The 24481-nt window shown below is 39.8% G+C and overlaps 1 protein-coding gene across 1 annotated transcript; it reads right to left on the bottom strand.

The window, feature by feature from the left end:
* Positions 1-9394: 9394 nt before the first annotated feature.
* LOC118839883 (pancreatic progenitor cell differentiation and proliferation factor-like) lies at positions 9395-9791 on the bottom strand. Its single transcript, XM_036747387.1, has one exon. The coding sequence runs from the start codon at positions 9737-9739 to the stop codon at positions 9395-9397; it is 345 nt and encodes a 114-aa protein (XP_036603282.1). The 5' UTR covers positions 9740-9791.
* Between the last annotated feature and the right edge of the window lie 14690 nt (positions 9792-24481).

The raw sequence follows: 24481 nt of genomic DNA, 5'->3' as shown, positions 1-24481 counted from the left end.
GCATTTATTAAGTGCCTACTAGATGCCAGGCCCTTATTGTGCTACATGCCCGGGGTACAAGGGAAAGGCCATGTTTAAACGAAAGAAAACAGTGAAAGAGGTCATGTTCTCAGGGAGCTTATTTCCTAATGGGGTGAGAACATGGATGTGGGTAAAAACATGATACATACCTTAGAGAAGAAGGCCCTGGGGGGGCAGAGGAGAGTGTGAAAGGCCTCCTGTGGAAGGTAGCATTTGAGCTGAGTCTAGCAGGGAACAAGGGATTCTAAGACATCTCAGAGGCAAGGAGAGAGAGCATTTCTGCAGGAGCGAGTGATGGCAAGGTACCCAAATTAGGTTGGCCCTGGGGAGTGACTGAATGGGATGTGAAGCACACTCTGAGGCCAGCAAGTTTATAAACACGGAAAACTAGCTCAACTGGTCTACTTGCTTTTCCCCATACCAACCTCATACTTTCCTTCCCCCGTATAACAATAACAATAATAAAAACAATGATAATAATATCTTGCATTTATAAATATTATCTCATCTGATACTCATAACAACCCAGGGAGGTAGGTGCTATTATTATCCTCATTTTAAGAATAAAGAAACTGAGACAGACAGAAATTAAGTGATTTGCCCAGGGTCACACAGGTGGGAAGTGCCTGAGGTTCAATTAGAACCCAAGTTGCCTTGACTCCAGGCTCAAGTGCTCTATCCACTGCACCACCTAGCCACCTTTCTCTATTTGTGCTGTCCTTTATGCTCAGAAATCTTTATTAGCTCCCTGACTGCACTGGGATAAACCACGTGGCTAGAGAAAAATTTCAAAAAGGAGCTGACTTCCTTTACTCTCTGGGTTTCTGCTGTATGACCACAGCAGGGCCCTTGCTGCTGCTCAGCACACAAAGCCGCCACAAGGCCCCAGGCAGCAGTGAATCAGAGGCCAGATAAGAATCAGAAATCAGGAAGACAGAAATGGAGGGGGGTGGGGTATTAAACCAAATGGGATATCCAAAGTCTAGGCAATAAGCAGGGACATCTGCAAGAAGTGAGAGAGCCAGTCAGGGTGGGTGGTCAGCTGGTCAGCCATCAGGAGGTCCACAGGAACTGAGGGCATGGGGGAAGGACAGGCAAGAGAAGAAACACGTGGCCCGGCATTATGGAAGGCAGCATTGTTTCACTGACCTTCTCTGAGCTGTCCTAACTGTCTTTAATCCAGAGCCAAGAAGAGCCCCATGTGCTCAGAGCAAAGTTGGTGTCCCTCCTAGATGAATAGGGTAAGGGGTATCAAGAATGCTTCTTTACTCTCAGGGTAACGGGAAGGATGAAGTGTTCCTTGAAAAAACGGAAAAGGAGCTTCTAAATAAAAGTCTAAGAAGAAAAAAGACCTGAAAAAGCCAGAGGGAAAATCTGACCTAGATCAGGAACTTGAAGTTTGGAAGGAAGACTGTACCACAGAAGGAAGGAACAAGAACCACTGAATGCTTGGCGATAAATACAGGTATGAATCTGTTACCATAAACAGGGAAACTGGACAGAAGAAGGAACAATTCCTTACAATTCCTTCCAGTGATGACGTGCATCTATACAGTTCCCACCAGTACAGAGGTAATCCATTAGGGACCGAGGAGAACCAGACAAGTAATGGTGACTCCTGACCTAGGGAAATTGAGTCAGCTACATCAATAGTAGTGAGGTCTACAATCTTCCTGGGGCATCCCTCTGGGATCTGACAGAGGGCCTCCCAAAACCTGTCAGATCTGATGACCCCTGCTCATTTCCAGTAATTCATGGGGAGACAAATAAGTGCTGGAAGAAACCCAGAAAGCTTTTCTAGGGATTATGAAGTCCTAGGCAAGAAACTGAAGACCTTAGGGGCACAAGCAGTACTGTTAACACAGCTGACAAATGAACGGAAGGACTTCAGAAGAGCAAGGTTTTTAGAAGTGAACACACGGCTAAGGAGACAGCGGCTGAAAAATGATTTTTTGGACTACACTTTAAAATATGTGATTGATGGACTCTTGGCCAGGCATGGAGTATGCATATTAAGAGTTGTCAAAAACGTATTTGCTGGAGTCTTGCAAATCTCACCAAGGGAGGTTTAAACTGAAAAGAGAGGAATATAGATATAGATCTATGTATATATGCACACATATTTATATTTAGTATAAATTTATATTTTATATGCATGCATGTATATGTGTGTATCTAGATCTAGTCCAGCTAAAGATACACACACATAGAGTAAATACTTTCTGGCCTCAGTCTCTCAGAGCAAGGAATGCTACATCTGCCTCTCAGACATCTAGGGATGCTCTGAGGGATTTGGGGTTATCTCCTCTGTAATGCCATTGGCTCAAGCCGCTACCAATTGGGTTCCCTATTGTTGGGTGCCAGTGATCAACTAGCATTCCAGTTCCATTTAATCACTTAACATCAATTAGCTTTTCCAAAGGATATTTACTTCAAAGTTACAGCAATAACAAAAGTAGCAGCATTTCCCCCTAGCATTTCAAGGGTACACTCTGGAGACTAACCTCATTCTTAGCACAGTTACTGTATAATCCTGTTCCCTGGAGGTCACATTCAAATGCATCAAGACTTTTTCCACCAGTAGGCTGAATCCTAAAGGTCATTCATAAAGGTCATTCTTTGATCCTCTGGGCACCAATGCTGAGCTGACTGCAAAACCTGGACACTGGGATAATGGGATGCCCAGAAGCTGATAGACTCCTTCTCCTGACCTTTAAAAAGACACACAAGATCGGTGACTCTGAGCCCTTCACTGAAGATCACAGAGAATCACAGAGGCCCATTTCAGGGGTTCAGGTGACCTTAGAGAGGACAAGGCCCCTCTCCTTACAATTATCTCTCACTGAATGCCATCAGTGAAAGAGTCCAACCACCACAGGCACAGCTGAAAAGAATGAGAATGGGTGGGGCCAACTAAAGCCTTTTTGATGATGCCCAAGTTCTATCTACGCAGCCAATTGAAAAGGCTTTTCTTAATCACATGGTTAGCAGACTGGAACCAGCTACAGAATGTTTATGCATGTTCCAGTTTCTCTCCAAGACTCTCCTGGGAGAGATTCATCACAACTCTCCAGGAAGCAAGCTCCTGAGTATCCTCCATGTGGGGCACCATCATGTGCCATCAGAGAGGCTCTGTCCATACGCTCACCCCATTACATGTGAATTTCCCATCCCTTTGTCCAATACTTGAAGATTGTTCCCTTTAGCTGCCCTGAAAGGGGACCTAAAGTTGCCAAAGACCCTGGGAGTTGCATTTCTTCCCAGTATGGGAAGAGAGGAAGCTAATATGAGACCAGGCTCTCTCTTTCTCTCTGCCTCTCTCTCTCTCTCTCTCCCTCTCTCTCTCTCTCTGTCTCTCTCTCTCTCCCTCCGTCCCTCTCTCTCTCTCTCTCTCCCTCCCTCCCTCCCTCTTTCTCTCTCTCTGTCTCTCTCTCTGTCTCTGTCTCTCTGTCTCTCTGTCTCTCTCTCTCTCCCTCCCCCCCCCACAGGGAAAAGCAAGGACATAAAGAGAAGAGGCAGGTGATAGAGGTCTTCCCCATGACATATAGAACAGCGTCAAGACTGTCATAGCTGATAGCAGCAGCATCTGCAGTTCATTTCTCTTTTAGTTCCAAGCTTCCAAGAAAGACTATGAGAGAGGAATTGTGTTTTTATCAACAGTACTTGCTCAGATAACCAGAGTTCTAAAAGCAAAAACAGACATAGAGGCACTGAAGTCATCATCTCATCCAGTTCTCCTGCCTGATTTCAGAGGAGTACAATTGACACCCATTACTCACTATGCCCTTTATATTCTGTTAAAGACCACATCTGATTGACCTAACACTGTTTCTCATCAATCCCTGTGGTTGACCCTGTCCTTGCATTGTCTTTTGCTTGTATCATGAAGACACTGGACACTTCTGGGAGCTATATAAGAGACAGGGACTTTTCCTAGTATTGGGCTGGAATATCAACCCCTTAGCCCATTGTCAGAGTTTTCATTCTCTAATTGGGGGGGCGGGGCATCATCATGAGCCATTTATATGTTTCATAGCTATGCTTCCAAAGACAGAATTAGTATAAACTTGGGGCCTTTGGAATCTACTTCATTAAGCATAAACGTAACGTAGTGACCCTTAGGATTATATATACACATGCGTATACACATATGTGTGTGTATGTATATGTGTCTGAATATATATATACAGATGTATATATAGATATATATGTATGTATATGTGTGAATATGCAAATAAATAGATATGCCAAGCTAGGGATTGTAGAAATTGGAAGCTAAAGCATATTTTAAAAAATTTTACCCCGACAAATTCCCAAAAGTTAAAATCTAAGAAAAGAGCTAACAATAAAAACCTGTGGCCTTTTCTCAGAAGAATTACAAAGTATTCACAGCCACTATGAAAGAATGCTCCAAGTCATTAATAATAAGAGAAGAACAGATCAGAACAACCCTGAGGTTTGGCCTCACACCCAGAAAATGGGTAAAGATAACAAAAGATGGGAGTAATCAATGTTGAGGTTGTAGAAAGAAAGGTCCATTGATACATTGCTAGTGGAACTGTGGATTTATTTTACCTGTGTGTTCTGGAAAGCAATTTGGAGTTATGAAAATGAAGTGGCTAAAAGACCTTTGATCCAGCCCCTCGCTGCACTGCTAGGGATATACTCCAAGGCTGTCACTGGCAAAAAAAAAAGACAGGTTTCATAGCAACCAATACATTTATCACAGAACTTTTTGCAATAGCAAAGAAATGGAAACAAAGTAGATGCCTGTTGATTGGGGGAATGGCTAAACAAATTGTGATACACAAATATAATACAATATTACTGTGTTGTAACAAATTATGAGTTTGATGAAAAACAGAGATGTGTGGAAAATCCCACATGAACTGATGTAGAATGAAGTGAGCAGAGCCAAGAAAACAGTAGATAGGCCGCCTTGCTGTTTGCTTTTTTTTTTAACAAATTGAGGGTTTGTGGCAACCCTGCATCAATCAAGTCTATCAGCACCACTTTTTCAACACCATGTGGTCACATCGTGTCTCTGTGTCACATTTTGGTAATTCTCACAATATTTCAAACTTTTAAAATTATTATTACGTCTGTTTTGGTGATCTGTGATCAGTGATCTTTGGTGTTTCTATTGTAATTGTTTTGGGGCGCCATGTAAAATGGCAAACTTAATCGACACATCGACACGTGTGTTCCGACTGCTCTACTGACTGGCTATTTCCCGTCTCTCTTCCTGTCCTCTGTTCCCTGAGACACAACAATATTAAAATTAGGCCAGTTAATAACCCCACAATGGCCTCTAAGTATTTAAGTGAAAGGAAGAGTCAACCCATGCGGAAAACTTCACTGTTGTCTTATTTTAAGAAATTGCCACAGTCACCCCCACCTTTAGCTATCACCACCCTGATCAGTCAGCAGCCATCTACATGGAGGCAAGACCCTCCACCAGCAAAAAGATTATGACTCACTGAAGGCCCAGATGGTGGTAAGCATTTTTTAGCAATAAAGTATTTTCTTAATTATGGTTTGTACAGTGTTTTAGACATGATATTATCACATACTTAATAGACTACCATATAATGTGAATATAACATATACATTGGGAAAGCAAAAAATTCTTATGACTCACTTTATTGAGATACTCGCTTTACTGCAGTGGTCTGGAACTGAACCTACAATATCTCGGATGTATGCCTGTACACAACGTCAACAGCAATGTAAACAGAAAAAGTGACCAAGTAACAACTGAAAATGAATGCTACAGGGGCAGCTGGGTGGTGCAGTGAGGAGAGCACTGGCCCTGGAGTCAGGAGGACCTGAGTTCAAATCCAGCCTCAGACACTTGACACACTAAGCTGTGTGACCTTGGGCAAGTCACTTAACCCCAATTGCCCTCCCTTCCCCCTCTAAAAAAAGAGAAAAAAAAAGAAAGAAAGAAAAAGAAAATGAATGCTACAAAATTATAAAGAACAAGCTTGACTCCAAAGCTGGGATATGAGGTAACTCCCCTGCACACACACACACACACACACACACACACACAGCTTTCATTGCATATAATGTTAGTTGTTTTTCAATGTATTGCTTGGTTTTGCTGATTGTTTTTCTCTTTCTCTTTTTTCTTTAAAAAAAAGACTTTTGTTACAAGGGATTGGCTCTCAGGAAGGGATAGGGAGGGTGTGGAATAAAGGGGGAAAATCTAAGTGATATAAAAATAAATTATGTTAATAAAAATCAATTTTAAAAAATTGTGACCTCAATTGTCTATACTCTTAGAGTCAAAGAATGGCGTTGGTGGGAGAAGGCAGGGGGACTTGGGAGGCAGTGAGGTCATACACCTTCTGGGAGCTGCCAGTTATGACCTGGGCTTGTCTAAGAAGTGTCAGCAAATTCTCTCATTACTGCTTTTCATGAAAAGCAAAACAATTACAAAAAGAAGCAAAGGAGAGAATGCTTGGACGGAGTGCACGGGTAACTCATTGACAAACATTTTTAGAAAGAACTATGTGGAGAAGATAAGCAAGGAAGGTAATTGAAAATGAAGGTGAAAGCATGGCACAGACCCAAGAAGTGTCAAAGATGCTGATGCTCAGAATGAGCTGAGGTGATCAGGAAACAAAAGGGGTTGTGTAAAATCTACCTTTTGGGAAAGACAAGGGTCAAAGAAGGGATAGAACCACTGCTCAGGATGAAAAGGACAATGATAATGGTTGACCAGGTGAAGGCAGAACTACTCAAATCTTTTCCTGTTTCCTTTTTCTCTGCCAAGGAGAATGATCTTTGGACTGGAAATGGCTGAATAAAAATGACCAATAGGGAGATTAGACCAAAGATAGGAGGAGTTTACCTGGTAGCACTCTGTGAGTTCAACCCTCTAGAGCCGGAGCAACTACAACCTAAGGTATTGAAATGACTTGCAGATATGATAGCTGAGCCATCCCCAGTGCTCTTTGAAAACTCATGGAACTATTGACATTTTTATTTATAGAATCATGGTTTTAGAGATGTGAGGGATCATTGAGTCTAAACCTTCATTTTACAGATGAGGAAACTGAGGCACAGAAAAATTAAGTGTCTTGTCAAGTGTCACACATCTACCAAGTCGGGGCGGGGGGGGGGGCGGAATCTGAACCTAGACTTTCATAACCCCAAGGCCAGAGCCCTATCCATTATGCCATGTTGCCTCTTGGACTGTTTAAGTTCCAATATTTCAATACCATTTGTCACAGTAGTAGAAATTCTAGCAAATATAATAAGAAATGGAAAAAATATTAGCAAGGTTAACATTGGAAGTAAAGAGTTAAATATATGATTATTTGCAGATGACATGGTAGCGTAGCTAGAAAATCCAACTGTTTCTACCAAAAAAAGTTAATGAGGACAATAAATTAGTTCAGAAACATCTCAGAATATGAGATTAACCCACAAAAATTTGCATTCTTATTAGTAATAAAGATGAAGAAAATGTAATAAAAAAGAAGCTCCATTTCATTTATAAGAATAAAAGTCATCTAATATTTGGCAATTAGCCTACCTAGGAAAGCACAGGACATGTATACGGAAAGATATAAAACTATAATTACCAAAATAAAGGACAGCTCAGACAATTGGAGTAACATTCAATGTTTATAAATAGATCACATTCATAGAGTAAAAATGACGTTATTCCCCAAATTGATTTATATATTTAATGTAATTCCAATCAAAAGACTGAGGAATTTTTTAATAGAATTAGAAAAAGATATTATAAATATATCTCCTGCCCTTATACTAGGGGGGCTTTTATATACATATTGATGCTCTCCTAACTTCCCAACTCTTCAATAGACTCAATTCTCTCAAACTACTGATATTTCCACTGCACTTCAGAAACACACAGATCTTGTCATCCATCACTCACAAATAATTTGCTTTCATGCTCATGAACTCCTAAATTTCTTTATTTAATTGTTTTATATCCTGAACTTAAACACCAAATAAAACAAGCATTTCCATTTATATTGCGGAACAGAAGAAAGGAATTACACACAAAACTGTGAATCCATGCTATGTTGGTCTTGATTTTCTTTTTCAGTATATAATGAATTCAGAACATAACTTTCAAAGCTGTCCTACTTGTCTGTGATTCCCTTTGGCCTTTCTTCTGTTCTCTTCTCATGCTTTTATTGTCATTTGGCAACCCTATCCTGAGGCTCCTTCTACCTTCAACCTTTTCCATACCCCACCCCTGCCCACTGAATAGAAAAGTACAGCCCTCTTTACAAATATCCATAGTCAAACAAAACAAATTCCCTCATTGGCCATGTCCAAAAAGAATCTATGTTTCTTGCATATTGCATATTGCATCTTCATATTGCATCTTGAGTCCATCATCTTTGTTAGAAGGTGGGTAGCATATTTCATTAGTTGTCTAGAATGGCGCTTGGTGATCAGAGTTCTTATGCCTTTCCAAATCGTTTGTCTTCACATTGTCCTTGCTATCTTATAAATTGTTCTCTTGGTTCTCCTCATTTCATTTTGTATTAGGTCATATATATCTTCCCAGGTTTCTCCATAATTATCCCTGTGTTCATTTCTTACAGTGCAATAATATTCCATTACATTTATACGCCATAATTTGTTCAGCTGTTTCCTAATTGACAGACGAATTCCAATTCCTTGCTGCCGCAAAACAGATGTTATAAATATTTGAGTACATGTGTGTCTTTTCCCTCTATCTTTGATCTCTTTGGGCCTAGTAGTGTTATTACTAGGTCAAAGGATATAAACAGTCTAATGACTTCTTGAATATAGTCCTAAATTGCCTTACCAATTCACAAATCTACCAACAGTACATTAGTACCCCTGTTTTCCCACAGTCCCTCCATCATTTGTCATTTTCTTTTATTTCCATCTTTGCCAATATGATGGGTATGGGGTGAACCTTATATTTGCTTTACTTTCATTTCTGTAATAGTGATATGGAGTGTCTTTTCATATGACTGTCTATACCTTAGATGTCTTCCATTGAAAATTGTCTGTTCATAGCCTGACCATTTATTTTTTTTAAAGGGCTGCTCAAAGTTTATTAGTTTCTGTTGAGTACAAAGTAAACAAGTTACTGAGGCTGCTGAAAAGCACATAGGTGATTCAGATAGTAACAAACAATAATAGTGTGCTTTCTTTTACTCGTTTTTTGGTGTTTTGCTTTTGTTTTCCTTTTAAAAAAAACCACACACACAACACAACTACTTCTACACTTAAGCAGTCTATCTATTCTAAGGGAATAGGTGGGAGAGGGAAGGAGGGGAGGGGAGGGGGAAATGGGCTCTGATGCCCAGCACACTTCAGAAGCGAGGAGCAGCAAGGAGGTTGCTGCTGCTCATGCAGAAGGCCCAGTGCTGGTCTTGCTGGGCTCGCTGACATACTGCTTCCTCATGGCCTCCTGAGCCAGGTCACAGGTGATCGTGCCATGAGCAACCTGGAAAGTTCCTGAGTGTCCTGGGGATTCCAATACAGTTGTCATGAACAGATGACTCGAATTCCCGAAGAAGAAGCTTGCCCACCAGTGGCCTGGGTCTGATTTGGGAAGACCAGGATGGTGGGGGATCACTTCCCCAGAGTACTCAGCACTTCCACAGGAGCTGTTGCTGGAAGTGGAACCCAGACGCCTTTGGTAGTAGTCATGGGTTGCTACAAGTGAACCGCTGGACGGGATTGCTGCCATGTTGCTTGTTCTTCTTATGATGATGTAAACCTTAGTGGGGGCTCCCGAGCAGCCCCTGTCAGGCAGCAGGCTGCGGCGGACGATCATGGGTGACCTGGCTCGGGGGAAGGGGGCACTAGGCCACGGAGCCCATTTGTAAAGGAGATTACGAGAGGATGCTCCACGGCAACGAAAATGTGAGAGTTCTCTGGGTTTTCCTGACCATTTATTTAATTGGGGAATGGCTCTTACTCTTATAAATTCGAAGCAGTCTCATATATTTTGGAAATTAGACCTTTATCAGAGAAACTTGGTGCGAAGATATTTTTCCAGTTAACTGCTTCCATTCTAATTTTAACCACATTTACAAACTTTGTACAATTTTTAAAATTTTGTGTACTCAAAATGATTTATTTTAGTTTCTGTGATTCTCTCTATCCTTTGTTTGGTCATGAACTCTTCCCCTATCCCCAGATCTGAAAGGTAATTACTTTCTCATTCCTCTAATTTCTTTATGATATGACCTTTTATATCTAAGTCATACATCTATTTGGAGCTTATTTTGATATGTGGTATGAGTTGCTGGAATATGTCTAATTTCTGCCTGGCTGCTTTCCAGTTTTCCAAGCAGCCTTGGTAGTTGGGTGAGTCTTTACCCCAGTAACCGGAGTCTTCGGGCTTATAGAGTACTAGGCTACTAGGCTTGTTTGCTTCTGTATGTTATATACCTAATCTATTCTACTGGCTAATTTCTCTATTTTTTTAACCAGTACTAAGTAATTGTGATGATTGCTGCTTTTTAGTTTAATTTGAGGTGAAGTACTGCTAGGCCTCCAAAATTCCTTTATCTGCTCATCATTTTTTATCATTCCATCTTTACCTATGCCTTATCTCCCCTAATCCTGCTCATCCTCACCATGACCTCTGATCCCTGTACTCTTCAGTTCTTCCCCAGTCTATCACCTCACATTGGCTAGGCTCTCTTCCCTTCTCTATCTCAACTCCTTGCTGAGCCAGTTCAACTGTATGCTATCCTCTGCACTTGGATCCTTGGTCCTCTTGTCCTATTTCCAATCACATCTTGTCAAAGTCCAACTTTGGATTATGCCTGCCATCTACCTCCTTTGCTCCTCTTCATGTGCTTCTGAAGGGAACCTTGAGGCAACCATAAAACCATGCTGATTAGGTCCACCATCATTTATGTTATGGGCCCTCACTGCCGAGAGAGACAGAGACAGAGAGACAGACAGACACAGAGACACAGACACAGAGAAACAGAAAGACAAAGACAGGGAGGCAGAGACAGAGACAGAGAAACAGAGACAGAGACAGAGAAACAGAGACAGAGACAGACAGAGACACAGAGAAACAGAAAGACAAAGATGGAGACAGAGACAGAGACAGATAGGGACAGAGGAACAGAGATAGAGAGACAGAGACACAGAGACAGAGTAAGAGAGACACAGAGAGACAGAGGCAGACAGAGACAAACAGAGATAGACAGAGACAGACAGACAGAGACAGACATAGAGTAAGACAGACACAGAGAAATAGAAAGACAAAGGTGGGGAGGCAGAGACAGAGAGACACAGAGAGACAGAGAAACAGAGAAAGACATAGACAGGGAGGCTGACAGAGAAACACAGAGAGATGGACAAAGAGACAGAGACACAGAGAAAGAAAGAGAGAGAAAAAGAGATAAAGATAGAGACAAACAGCCAGATAGACAGACAGCCAGATAGATAGATAGATAGATAAATAGATAGACAGATAGATAGATAGATAGATAGATAGATAGATAGATAGATGGATAGATAGAAATAGTTGGCACAGTGAATAGAGCTCTGGGCCTGGAATCAGGGTAACCTTCATTAAAATGCAGCCTCAGGCACTTATTAGCTGTGGGACCCTAGGCACATTGCTTAGCCTCTGTCTGCCTCAGTCTCCTCAACCGCAAAATGGTGACAATAATAGTCACCTCCCAGAGTTGTGAGGATCAAATGAGATTATATACATATATATATATGTATGTATATACATACAGACACACACACACACATATATATATGCAAACCTCAGAGCATTTTTACATAAGCGCTAGCTATTATGATAGATCTTGACACCAATAGACAAGGTACGTTTAAGTGCTTACTGTGGCCCAGCTGTTGTGCTAAACTGAGAGCTTACATTCTATTGGGGAAGAAGGCATGTAAAAGGGGAGGTGAAAGGAGAGAAGAGGGGCGAGGTGGCCTTTGTGGAGGTGGAACAGACCTGAGAAGGACCAGAAAGGAAGTCATGACACCAAGGCAATCATTCCACATCTCTGTAATGGATTTACTATCCCATTAACTGCATAGGGTATTCCAAACCTTTTCATCCCTCCTCACTGAACTCCCTTCCCTATACAAATGTTTACTCCATTCCATTCTCTTCTTTTCAGAGGAGGATCTTGATTCATACTTCGCAAAAAAATTGAGGCCATTACTTGAAAGCTCCTTATTCTCCCCTCCTCATCTCACATCACCCTACCTCAAATGAAAAAGTGGTTCTCCATGCCAAGGGCTAGGAAGCCACATGAACCTCCTATCCCAACCCCTTTTGTCTTCTCAAGCGGCTTATCCCCATGATCAAACCCTGCTCTCTCTCTCTTATCATCAATCTCTTCCTGTCTATTGACTCCTTCCTTTTTTCTTGTTGTTCTCCCTTCATTCTTGAAGAGGACCAATGACATCACGAGGGTGATATCTTGACTTGCATGTGAATTGGATTTAAGTGAGGCAGAAGTTAGACAACTATTGGAGGAGATATGGAAAAATTGGGGACACTAACTCATTGTTGGTGAAACTGTGAACTGATCCAACCATTTTGGAGGGCAGTCGGGAATTGTGCTCAAAAAGTTATTAAACTGCCTAAACCCTTTGACCCAGCAATACCACTACTGGGTCTATTTCCAAAGATGATTAGGGAAAAAGGAAAAGAACCTATATGTTCTAAAATGTCTATAGTAGCTCTGTTTGTGGTGGCAAAGAACTGGAATTTGTGGGGATGCCCATCAAAGGGGGACTGGCTAAACAAGTTGTGGTATATGATTGTGATAGAATACTACTGTTCTATAAGAAATGATGAGCTCAGTGATCTTAGAAAAACATGGGAAGCTTTACACAAAATAATGAAAAGTGAAATGAGCAGAACCGAGAGGACGTTGTATCTAGTGACAGCAATATTGTTTTAAGAATGACTTTGAGCCATTTTGATTATTATAAATATGCAAATTAACTATAAAATAGGACATATGAAGAAAGATGCTATCTGCATTCAGAGAAAGAATTGATAAATAGAATTATATATAGAATAATTATATATATAATATATATAACTATATCTATATCTATCTAGCTATATACCTATTTGTGTCTGATGGGGACCATCTTGTAGGTGGGGTGGGGAGAAGGAAGAAAAACAAAGAAATTTACATGTTAACTTTGTTGTATATTTAAAAGAAATAGCAAGTTGCATATAATAGATTTGCAGTTTGATGTGCAATCATCTTTTTATTATACTGTATTATGGAAATGCTTGTTTTATTCCATAAATTAAAAATAAAATAACATTTTTAAAAAATGAGACCGTGCTGCACACAGTCATCAGCCTCATTCTCTCCTCCAGAGAAGTCCAGTAGCAAGACAAAAGTCAAGATGACTGGCGATGGCCTGGGATGCAGTGGATAACCTTGGCCTTTCTAAATTCAGGTCTTCCCCATGCCTCAGTTTGCCTGGGGCAACAAGCTCATGCATCCCTCCTCTTTATTTTTTATTTTTTATAATTAAGATTTTTTTATTTTTAATTTACAATGCTCAGTTCCATATAATTTTGAGTTCCAGATTTTCTTCCCCCACTCTCCCTTCCCTTCCCAAGACGGCATGGAATCCCATATATCTTGTACATATAACATCTCATTGAACTTATTTACGCAATAGTCAAGTTGTAAAGAAGAATTATGACCAATGGAATGAATCAGGAGAAGGAAGAAACAAAACCAAAAAAACCCAAAAACAAACAAAAGAGAAAAAAAGACAAAGGGAAAAAAAGGAGAGTAAACAGTGTGCCTCAATCTGCACTCATACTTCATAGGTCTTTCTCTGGATGTAGATAGCTCTCTCCATCATGAGTCCCTTGGAGTTGTCCTTGCACCTTGTATTGCTGAGAAGAGCGAAGTCCACCAGGGTTAGTCATCATATATCTGTGGTTGTGTATGATGTTCTCTTGGTTCTGCTCCGCTCACTCAGCATTATATTGTGTAGGATTTTCCCAGGTTATTATGAAGTCCGTATCATCCCCATTTCTTATCACACAATAGTATTCCATTACCTCCATATACCACAACTTATTCAGCCATTCCCCAATTGACGGGCATCCCCTTGATTTCCGATTCTTTGCTACTACAAAAAGAGCCACTATAAACATTTTTGTACATATGGGTCCTTTTCCCACTTGTGTGATCTCTTTGGGATACAACCCCAGAAGTGGTATTGCTGGCTCAAAGGATATGAGCATTTCTATAGCCCTTTGGGCATACTTCCAAACTGCTCTCCACAATGACTGGATCAGCTCACAACTCCACCAGCAATGTAACAATGTTCCAATTTTCCCACATCCTCTCCAGCATTTATCATTTTCCTGTTTTGTCATTTTAGCCAATCTGACATGTGAGATGTGGTACCTAAGAGTTGTTTTGATTTGCATTTCTCTAATCAGTAGTGATTTCGAGTATTTTTTCATATGCCTATAGATATCTTTAATTTCTTGCTTTGAAAACTGTCTGTTCATATCCTTTGACCATTTCCCAATTGGGGAATGACTTGTATTCCTATAAATTTGACTCAGTTCCCTGTATATTTTAGAGATGAGGCCTTTATCAGAGACTCTGGTTGTAAAGATTTTCTCCCAATTTTCTGCTTCCCTCCTAATCTTTGTTGCATTGGCGTTTTTTATACAAAAACATTTCAATTTAACATAATCAAAATTATCCATTTTGCATTTTGTAATCCTCTCTATCTCTTGTGTCATGAATTCTTTGTTTTTCCATAAATCTGATAGGTAAACTATTCCTTGCTCTCCCAAATTGCTTATAGTATCAGCCTTTATTCCTAAATCATGAACCCATTTTGACTTTATTTTGGTATATGATGTAAGATATTGGCCTATACCCAGTTTCTGCCCTACCATTTTCCAATTTTCCCAGCAGTTTTTGTGAAATAGTGAATTATTAGCCCAGAAGCTGGATTCTTTGGGTTTATCAAAGAGTAGATTGCTATAGTTGTTGAGTACTGTGTCTTGTGTACCTATCCTATTCCACTGATCCACAGCTCTGTTTCTTAGCCAGTACCAGGTAGTTTTGATGACTGCTGCTTTATAGTACAGTTTAATATCTGGTATGGCTAGGCCACCTTCCCTAGCACTTCTTTTCATTAATACCCTAGATATTCTAGACCTCTTGTTCTTCCAGATGAATTTTGCCCTCATTTGATCTGTCTAAGCCCACTAGCTATCACCCTTTATCTCTTCTTCCTTTTGTAGCTGGACTCCTTGAGAAGGTCATCTGAAATTGCTGCCTCCACTTCCTCTCCTCTCAGTCTCTTAATTCTCTGCAGTCTTGTTTCTCGGCCTCATCCTCCAACTGAAACTGCCTTCTCCAAAGTTACTAATGATCTCTTAATCCCCAAATTTAATGGCCTTTTCTCAGTCTTCATCCATGTTGACCTCTGCAGCCTTTTGACACTGTCAACCACCCTCTTCTCCTTGATTCTCTCTCCTCTCTAAAGTTTCCCTGCCATTGCCCTCTCCTGGCTCTCCTCCTACCTCATCTGGCTGCTCCTCAGTGTCCCTTGCTGGATCTTCATCCAGGTCACTCCTGCTAACAGCAGGCATCCCCCAAATGTGTTGGCCTTGGACCCTCTTCTCTTTTCACTCCATACTATCTCATCAGCTCCCCTAGGCTAAACTACAGTCTCTAAGCAGATGTTTCTCAGATGTACATATCCAGCCCTAATCTCTGTGCTGAGCTCTATTCCCATATCATTAACAGCTCCTTAGATGTCTCCAACTAGACATTCTGTAGGCATGTCTAACTCAACATAACAAAAACACAATCAATTTTCTTCCTCTCCAAGCCCTTCTTTCTTGAAAACTCTCTTATTACTGTTGAAGACATCACCATCCTCCCAAGTCAACCACCTTTGAAACCTCGGTGTCATCCTGGATGCCTCACTTAGCCCATGTATACAATCTATGAACAGATTTCAAAGTTTCTACCTTCACTACATCTCTCCTGTACATCTCTTTCTCTCCACTCACATGGCCACTGTTCTGATCCAGGCCCTTATTATCTTTAACCCTAATACTATAATAGCCTCTTAATTGGTCTCACTCCCTTAAGCTTCCTCTCATTCTAATCCATATTTCATTCAGCTGCCAAAGTGATTTTCCTATAGTTCAGGTATGAGCAATAAACTGCAATGACTCTCTATTAGCTCTAGTATCAAATATAAACTCCTGTCTCTGACCCTTAAAGCCCTTCATAGGCTGGCACCTTCCAACTTTTCCAGTCTTCTTACAATTTATTCTCCTCCACATGCGCTATAACTCAGCTATACTGGAGTATTTGCTGATCCTCCCACTCCATCTCCCACCTCCATGACTTTGCATTTTCTTCATTCTCCCCATCCTCTTCCCAGTCTGGAATGCTCTCCCTCCTCACAGGGTAATTTTTTGAAGGAAGTACTAGCATCCAGGGGGATTAGGAAATGTCTCATGTTAGAGCTGGCATCTGAGCTGAGCGTTCAAGGAAACTTGGGATCCTAAGAGGCAGAAGGACTGTGTCGTAGGATAGGAATAAACAGTTTTTAAAGTGGGTAACAAATGGTCAATAATTATGTGGGAAAAATATTCAACCTCACTAATAATCAAAGAAGTACAAATTGAAATAACTTCAATGTACCATTTCACTACTGTCATATGGGCAAAAAAAACAGGTACAAGCAAGAAAACAATGATGGTAGGATTGTGGAGAAACAGGTACAGTAACTGATTACCTGTAGACTCACAAACTTGTAAAATCTTTCTAAAGAGCAATCTGGCAGTAAACAGGAAAAGCTACCAAAAATAACCTCCCTCTGGAACCAATTATTCCATTGTGGGAAATGTACCCTGACAGTGTCACCAAAACTCCACAAAAACAGAGCTATCTGTTCAAAAAAGTTCACAGTAACATTATACATAATTGTAAACTGGAAACAACCCAAATGCCTAACAGAAGAGGAATGGTTAAATAAATTGTGGCACATTCATGTAATGAAATATTACCATTACAATGGAATAATACAATTAATGTGGACAATTATGAGTAATACAAAGAAAGCTGGAAAGACCTTCATGAAATAATGCAAAACTGGAAAACCAAAACCAGAAGGATGGAATACATACTAGCAGTGATTATATGAGGAAAAATGAATGAGATTGAATGGATAACAAACCTGGATGAGGACTTTGAGGAAAAAAAAATTTAAGTGTTATGTTAAGCATTGAAATTAATAAATTTAAATGAAAATAATTACTAAGCAGATATAGTTGTATGTACTGATATTTAATTTGTTTATAACAAAACATTTAATTTTTTATAAAGGAAAACTCAAAGAAGTGGAAAAGGTACTAAAGAACTAAAGAAGGATAGATGTACAGATTTTCAAAAAAGGGAAGAGTCAGGCTTTAGACTGATGATCTTGATTTCACTATATTTAGAGGCAATTGGGATTGTGACTTGCCCAGAGTCACATAACTAGTAAGCGTCTGAGGTCAGATTTGAACTCAGGTCCTCCTGACCCCAGGGTCAGTGCAGGGTCACTGCACCACCTAGCGAATATATTTTTAAAGAGATGTGTAAGGAAGAGTGAGTTGAAGAGGTAGCTTCCAAGTTTACTTTGGAGGACTGCATTTCCCATAAGTTTGTGTGAAAGTTTTTCAGCTTCTAGTGAAAAAGTCTTAAAAGGATCACAGGATATAGTGCATAGGGCTGGAAGAGATTTACAGAAATCCTGTTGGAGTTTCCAAGACACAAGAGAATGGATATTTTCTTGAGAAGATACCTGCGGTGCAAGAAGGGAAGCTAGGAAACTGGTGATGTGAAAAGGAAATCCACCTTGCAGAGAGTGGAATCCAGTGAATGAGAGAGTTAGATACTTGGGCTCTTACGTTTGGAGCCTTGGTACCCAAGGGCATCCTAGCTGCTGCTTTGAGATTGAGAAGCAGATGATCAAGCAGAGACTGTTTGTGGACATTACTCTCTAGCGTCCTAACACCCAGCCATGAATTTAGCTGAATGATTTCCTTCTCTCAAGGGATTAGGATGTTTGGGAATTGATGGGACTCTGACTCATTGGCTACCTTGGGGAGTGTTGGGAGGCAGCAGCTGTCTGGGAATGGGTACTGAGAATACTAATTATATGATTCATTTCCTTTGTTATTCACCTTGCCTCAGGTTTTCTGTTTTGATTAAACATTTTATTAGATTTATGTGACTTAAGTATGGCTAGAATGACCACTGGATGGAGGTTCATCACCTGTGGATTCGATGTTGAACATGAGAAACACTGAACATGAAAATATGTAGACACTGAGCATGAGAAATAGTAAAGGACCCCAGAGTCATGGTAGCCTGGGCTATAGATGGCTTGTGAACATTGAGAAAGATAAATATCGATCGCTAAGAGTTCCTGTGTTCACCAAAAACAAGTCGTGCCAGACTAACCTCATTTTCCATTTTTGAAAGGAATGCTAGGCAGGTAGGTCAGGGAATGAAGTAGATACAGTTTACCTGGATTTCACTGAAGTATTTGACAAAGATCTCTCATGCTATCTTTGCACACAAGATAGATATGTGGAATAGATGCTGATATAGGTCAGATCATATCTGGATAATTGTGTTCAGGCTGGGCATGAGATTTTCATTGTCTGTGAGGATGTAAGAAAACTGAGCACCTTCTAGAAGAAGATAACCAAGATGGTGAGAATAGGTAGCATGCCATAAAAAGATCAGCTGAAGGAAAAGGTTCTTCCATTCCTATGCTTTGTAGTTAGTCGTATTTTTTAAACATAAATGAGTTATATTTTTGGAAAGATTTTTGTGTATCTTTTGAAATAATCACATAATTTTTGTTTCTTTGTTGTTTATGTGACTAATCATGCCAATTGCTTTCTTTCATGCTGAACCATTTTTTTCTAGTATGAATCCAACTTTGCCATAGTGGATTATTTTTTGGCTATACTTCTATAGTTTCCTTGCAAGAATTCTGGTCAAAATTTTTGCACCAATATTCATTAATGAAATTGATCTATAGTCTCTTTCTCTGCTTTGTCTCTCCTTGGTTTGGATATCAAGATCGTTCCTGTATTATCTATACCCCACATACATATAGCACACCTTTCTTCATATTGTGCATTTTCTATAAATCCAATCCAATTCGATCAGTATTTATTAAGTATTTAATATGTTCAAAGCAGTGTTCTAGATGTCAAAATATACAACATGCAAACAGGTAAGTATATACAAGATTATTTATGGAACAAATAGAAGTGCTATTCTAGGACAAGGATAGTCACACTGTGCTCCAGAACCCTAAGAATCTTCAGCAATTTACAATCATAGAATCCAAGAATGTTAGCATTACAGGAGACATCAAGGGCTATCCAGGTCAATTAACAATTGAAGAAACTGAGGCTCAAATATGGGAAAAGCCTTGCTCAAAGATACAGTTTCTTGGGTTCTGTGGAGAAATTGGCATGTAAAATTGGAGTGGGGTTTCAGATGAGGGATTGATAGGAGCATAGATGTGGCCATGGTGTAAATTTGTGGGAGGATACAGTTTATTAATTCAGTTCCATTCTCTTCCTTTGTCTCTAAATTAATCTCCTATATTTAGTTCCTAATGGTGCATTTATTTTCACGTACAAGTGGCCAAACCAGAAAATGGATAGTACAAGTGTATTTACTATATTGTCACTAGACACAGAATAATATAAAAAGTGGGGAAAAAGAAATGTTATTACACCCTTCATCACCCAAATAGATGTAAAATTCTTGATGGCAGAGATGGTTTCATTTTGTGTTTGTAGCCCCAGAACCTGAGTACCTGGCACATAGTAGGTACTTTAATGAATAATTATTGATTTACTGATCGATCCCCAACCTTACCACCCTGAAATGCATTTATACCACTAGGAGTACTTGTAATACTAGCCTGGGATAGTGGAGAGAGTGCTGGACTCTGAGTCAGGAAGAACTGAGTTCAAATACTCTCAGACGTTACTAGCAACTGGGCAAGTCTCTTGACCTTTCAACTTCAGCTTCCTTGTCTGCAAAATGAGAATAATAAACCTACCTCACTGGGCTATTGTGAAGATCAAATGACATAAAACATGTAAAACGCTCTGCAGACCTTAAAGCCCTATGTAAATATCAGTTAATATTATTATTATCACATGGCACACCTCTGTCACCATTGGCATTGATCATCCGCTGCAAGCTGGCACAATAGAATCAAAGACTTTCTACAATCAGTAGGAATCGTTTTTAAAAATTTAATTAATGTAGTTAAATAAAATGAATAAACACCAAAGAGAGTGGGTATTTGCATAAGCATAATAGAAGAGAAAAAAAAGAGACATGTCCACGATACTGCAGGTCTCTATTATGTACAGCCTGCTTTTCTTTTAAAACATACAATAAATCCAACCTGCAGCTTGCAAAGAATTGGCAGGGACCTTAAAGGGCACCTCACTCGCCAATACAAGACCAGCTTCTGCTCAAACAGCTCCAGTGAGAGGGAACTCACAACCACATGGAGCAGCCCCACAGCATCCTGGGACAGCTGTAATCACTAGAAAATTTTTGCACATATTGAAATGAAATCTGACTCTACATAGTCTCTACCAATTGGTCCTGGTTCTGTCTCCTGGGGCCAAGGAAAACAAATCTAATCCCCTTTTAGCCTGATATTTAAGGATGGTGAGCCTGTGGCCTCCTACTCCCTCCCCCAGTCTTCTGGGGCTAAATAAGCACATTGCTTTTGTCTTGTTGTCATATATTTTCCCTTTTGTGCCACTGAGTCTTTGATATTTGAGCGAGATACTGCTTTTGAGCAGAGAGAGTTTTAATTACATTTTTAAAATTCTGGATTTAATGAACACTCAAAAACCAAAGGACATTTCCATATAAAAAGTAGACGGGGAAAAAAGAGGATTATATGTAAAATCCTAAACCTCTATTGAACAGCTTGCTTTATAAAGGAGTGGGGGACCCATAATAAGCCCTGGGGAGTCTTTATCCCAATTCTCACTCACACCGATGAGTTGGGTCCCCCAAGGGCTGGCTGCATGGAAGGGGGTTCTTCTCTAATGCTATTTGTTTGAACCCCCACTCCAGCGAGTTCTTTCCAATAAACTGTCATTTACAGTTAGTGTATCTCTTATAGCATTCATATCCTTCAGTGATTAGAGCTTTAGTGTTGATTAATATCAATTAGCTTTTACAAAAGGTTATTCACTAAGAAGATACAAACATTTCCCTCCCAACACCCAGGAAACACTCTCCTTTTTTCATCTCAGTCCCAGGGAAAAGTGGGCTCCAACTTGAAGCTATTATTACAAAACATTTGCACTTAGTAGGTTCACTTCCGATTCAGCAGAGCTCTATCTTGGCTTCCTTTGACACACTGCTGGGTCAAGCATGTCACTGGGGGTGCCTGAAAGCTCTGTCATGGACTCCCATCACTGGAACTCTAGTGGCTTATCTGCTGACCTCTCAAGGCTCCCAGGTTAGTCTGGTCCATTCTGTCTCCAATACTCCTTCACTTCACAATAGAGACAGAAACCATAACAAAGTCAGGCGCTTATGACTTCATGATGTCCCAGGTAGGGAGAGTAGGTCATTAGATCTGACTCTATTTTTCTCAGGTGGTGCCAGGTGGGAGAGAGGATCCAAGGCTGCTGCTGCTGCTGCTGCTCCTCCTCCTCCTCCTCCTCCTCCTCCTCCTCCTCCTCCTCCTCCTCCTCCTCCTCCTTCTTCTTCTTCTTCTTCTTCTTCTTCTTCTTCTTCTTCTTCTTCTTCTTCTTCTTCTTCTTCTTCTTCTTCTGCTTCTTCTTCTTCTTCTTCTTCTTCTTCTTCTTCTTCTTCTTCTTCTTCTTCTTCTTCTTCTTCTTCTTCTTCTTCTTCTTCTTCTTCTTCTTTTTCTTCTTCTTCTTCTTCTTCTTCTTCTTCTTCTTCTTCTTCTTCTTCTTCTTCTTCTTCTTCTTCTCCTCTTCCCCCCTTCTTCCCATAACAGCTTATCCTCCTCTGTGGGCAACAAGGAAAGGAAAAAGAAGGCCTAACTTCCCCTTGGGAGTCTTTTGTACGCCCTCCCAATTCTCTCTTGGCAGCCAAACAAAAGTCCATTTCTTCTCTACTTGGTTGATGGACTAGAAAGGGTCAAACCTGTGAATGCTCTCAGTTGGAGGGTAGGGCCCTCCATGATGTATCATCACCCACTTCCAGAAGCAGCTACCCAAACCTCCCCTTGTGGCTTGACAAGAGACGGCTTGCTGGACATGATTTGAGAACAGGGCTCCCATTGACCAGTCTTCCATTAAAGTATATAACAAATTCAATCTGTTGCTTTCAAAGCTGTCCTGATTTTCAGTGTTTCCTTCTGAAATTCCATCTATCTCCTTCTCTGCATTAAAAAATTACTCTCTTTTCTTCCTTTTTTGGACAATGCTTTTTACTAACTCTGACTTCCAAATCTCCCCCTTCCTCATCTTCTTCTAATACAAAGATTCTATAATTTCCAAAAGTTCGAAAACCCCTGAATTCCATTTAAAGTTACTGTGGACATTATAAAATATTTGGGAGTCCACCTGCCAAAACAAACCCAGGAACTATATGAACACAATTACAAAACACTTTTCACACAAATAAAGTCAGATCTAAATAATTGGAAAAGATTGAGGCACACTTAATGCTCACCTTTTTTCCCTTTTTTTCTCTTTTTTTGTTTATGGGGTTTTTTTGGTTCTGTTTCCTCTTTCTCACAATTCATTCCATTGGTCATGATTCTTCTTCACAACTTGACTAGTGTGTAAATAAGATCAATGCGAAGTTAAACTTAGAAGATATAGCAGATTCTATGCCATCTTGGGGGGGGAGGGAAGAAAGTCTGGAACTCAAAATTATGTAGAACCGAGTGTTGTAAACTAAAAATAAAAAAAGGAAAAGAAAAAAAAAATAATAAATAAATAATTGTAAAAGTATCCATTGATCATGGGTAGGCCGAGCTACTATAATAAAAATGACAATTCTATCTAAACTAAATTATTTATTCAGTGGCAATCAAACTACCTAAAATTATTTTATAGAGCTAGAAAGAAATAATAACAAAATTCATGTGAAAGAACAAAAGGTCCAGAATATCAAGGGAATTAATAAAAAGAAATGCAAGGGAAGGTGGCCTAGCAGTACCAGATATTAAACTGTATTATAAAGCAGTAGTCATTAAAACTACTTGGTACTGGCTAAGAAACAGTGGGGTGGATCAGTGGAATAGGTTAGGCACACAAGATATAAGAATCAATAACTATAGTAATCTACTGTTTGCTTCTGGGATAAGAATTTACTATTTAACAAAAACTTCTGGGAAAACTGGAAAACAGTATGGCAGAAACTAGGCATAGAGCAACATCTTACACTCTATACCATAAAGTCAAAAGGGCTACTTGATTTAGATATAAAGGCTGATTCTATAAGCAAACTAGGAGAGGAAGGAATAGTTTACCTGTCAGATCTAAGGAGAAAGGAAGACTTTATGGCCAAACAAGAAACAGAGAACAGTACAAAATGCAAAATGGATGATTTTGATTACATTAAATTGAAAAGGTTTTGCACAAACAAAGCCAATGCACCTAAGATTAGATGGGAAGCAGAAAGCTGGGAAACAATTTTTACAGCCAGTGTCTTTGATAAAGACCTCATTTCTAAAATATATAGAGAACTGAGCCAACATTATAAGAATACAAGTCATTCATTCCACAATTAATAAATAGCCAAAGGGTATGAAAAGGCAGTTTTCAGATGAAGAAATTAAAGCTATCTATAGTCATATAAAAAATGCTCTAAATCACTATTGATTAGAGAAATGTAAATCAAAACAACTCTGAGGTACCACATCACACCTATCAGATTGGCTAATATGACAAAACAGGAAAGTGATAAATGTTGGAGAAGATGTGGGAAAATTGGAACACATTCACTGTTGGTGATGTTGTGAACTGATCCAACCATTCTGGAGAGCAATTTGGAACTATGCCCAAAGGGCTATAAAATTGTGCATACCCCTTGACCCAGCAATACCACTTCTAGGTCTATATCCCAAAGAGATCATAAAAAAGGGTAAAAGGACCCACACGTACAAAAATATTTATAGCAGCTCTTTTTTTGTGGTGGCAAAGAACTGGAAATTGAGGGGATACCCATCAATTGGGGAATAGCTGAGCAAGTTGTGATATATGAATGTAATGGAATACTATTGTGCTATAAGAAATGATGAGCAGGCAGATTTCAGAAAAACCTGGAAAGACTTATATGAACGGATGCTGAGTGAAGTGAGCAGAACCAGAAGAACATTGTACACAGTTACAGCCACATTGTGCGATCACTGACTTTGATAGACTTAGCTCTTC

Source organism: Trichosurus vulpecula, chromosome 2, assembly GCF_011100635.1.
Source record: "Trichosurus vulpecula isolate mTriVul1 chromosome 2, mTriVul1.pri, whole genome shotgun sequence".
In the NCBI taxonomy this organism is placed as follows: Eukaryota; Metazoa; Chordata; class Mammalia; order Diprotodontia; family Phalangeridae; genus Trichosurus; species Trichosurus vulpecula.
The sequence above is the reverse complement of the archived record's forward strand: the minus strand, read 5'-3'. Positions and strand labels throughout refer to the sequence as shown.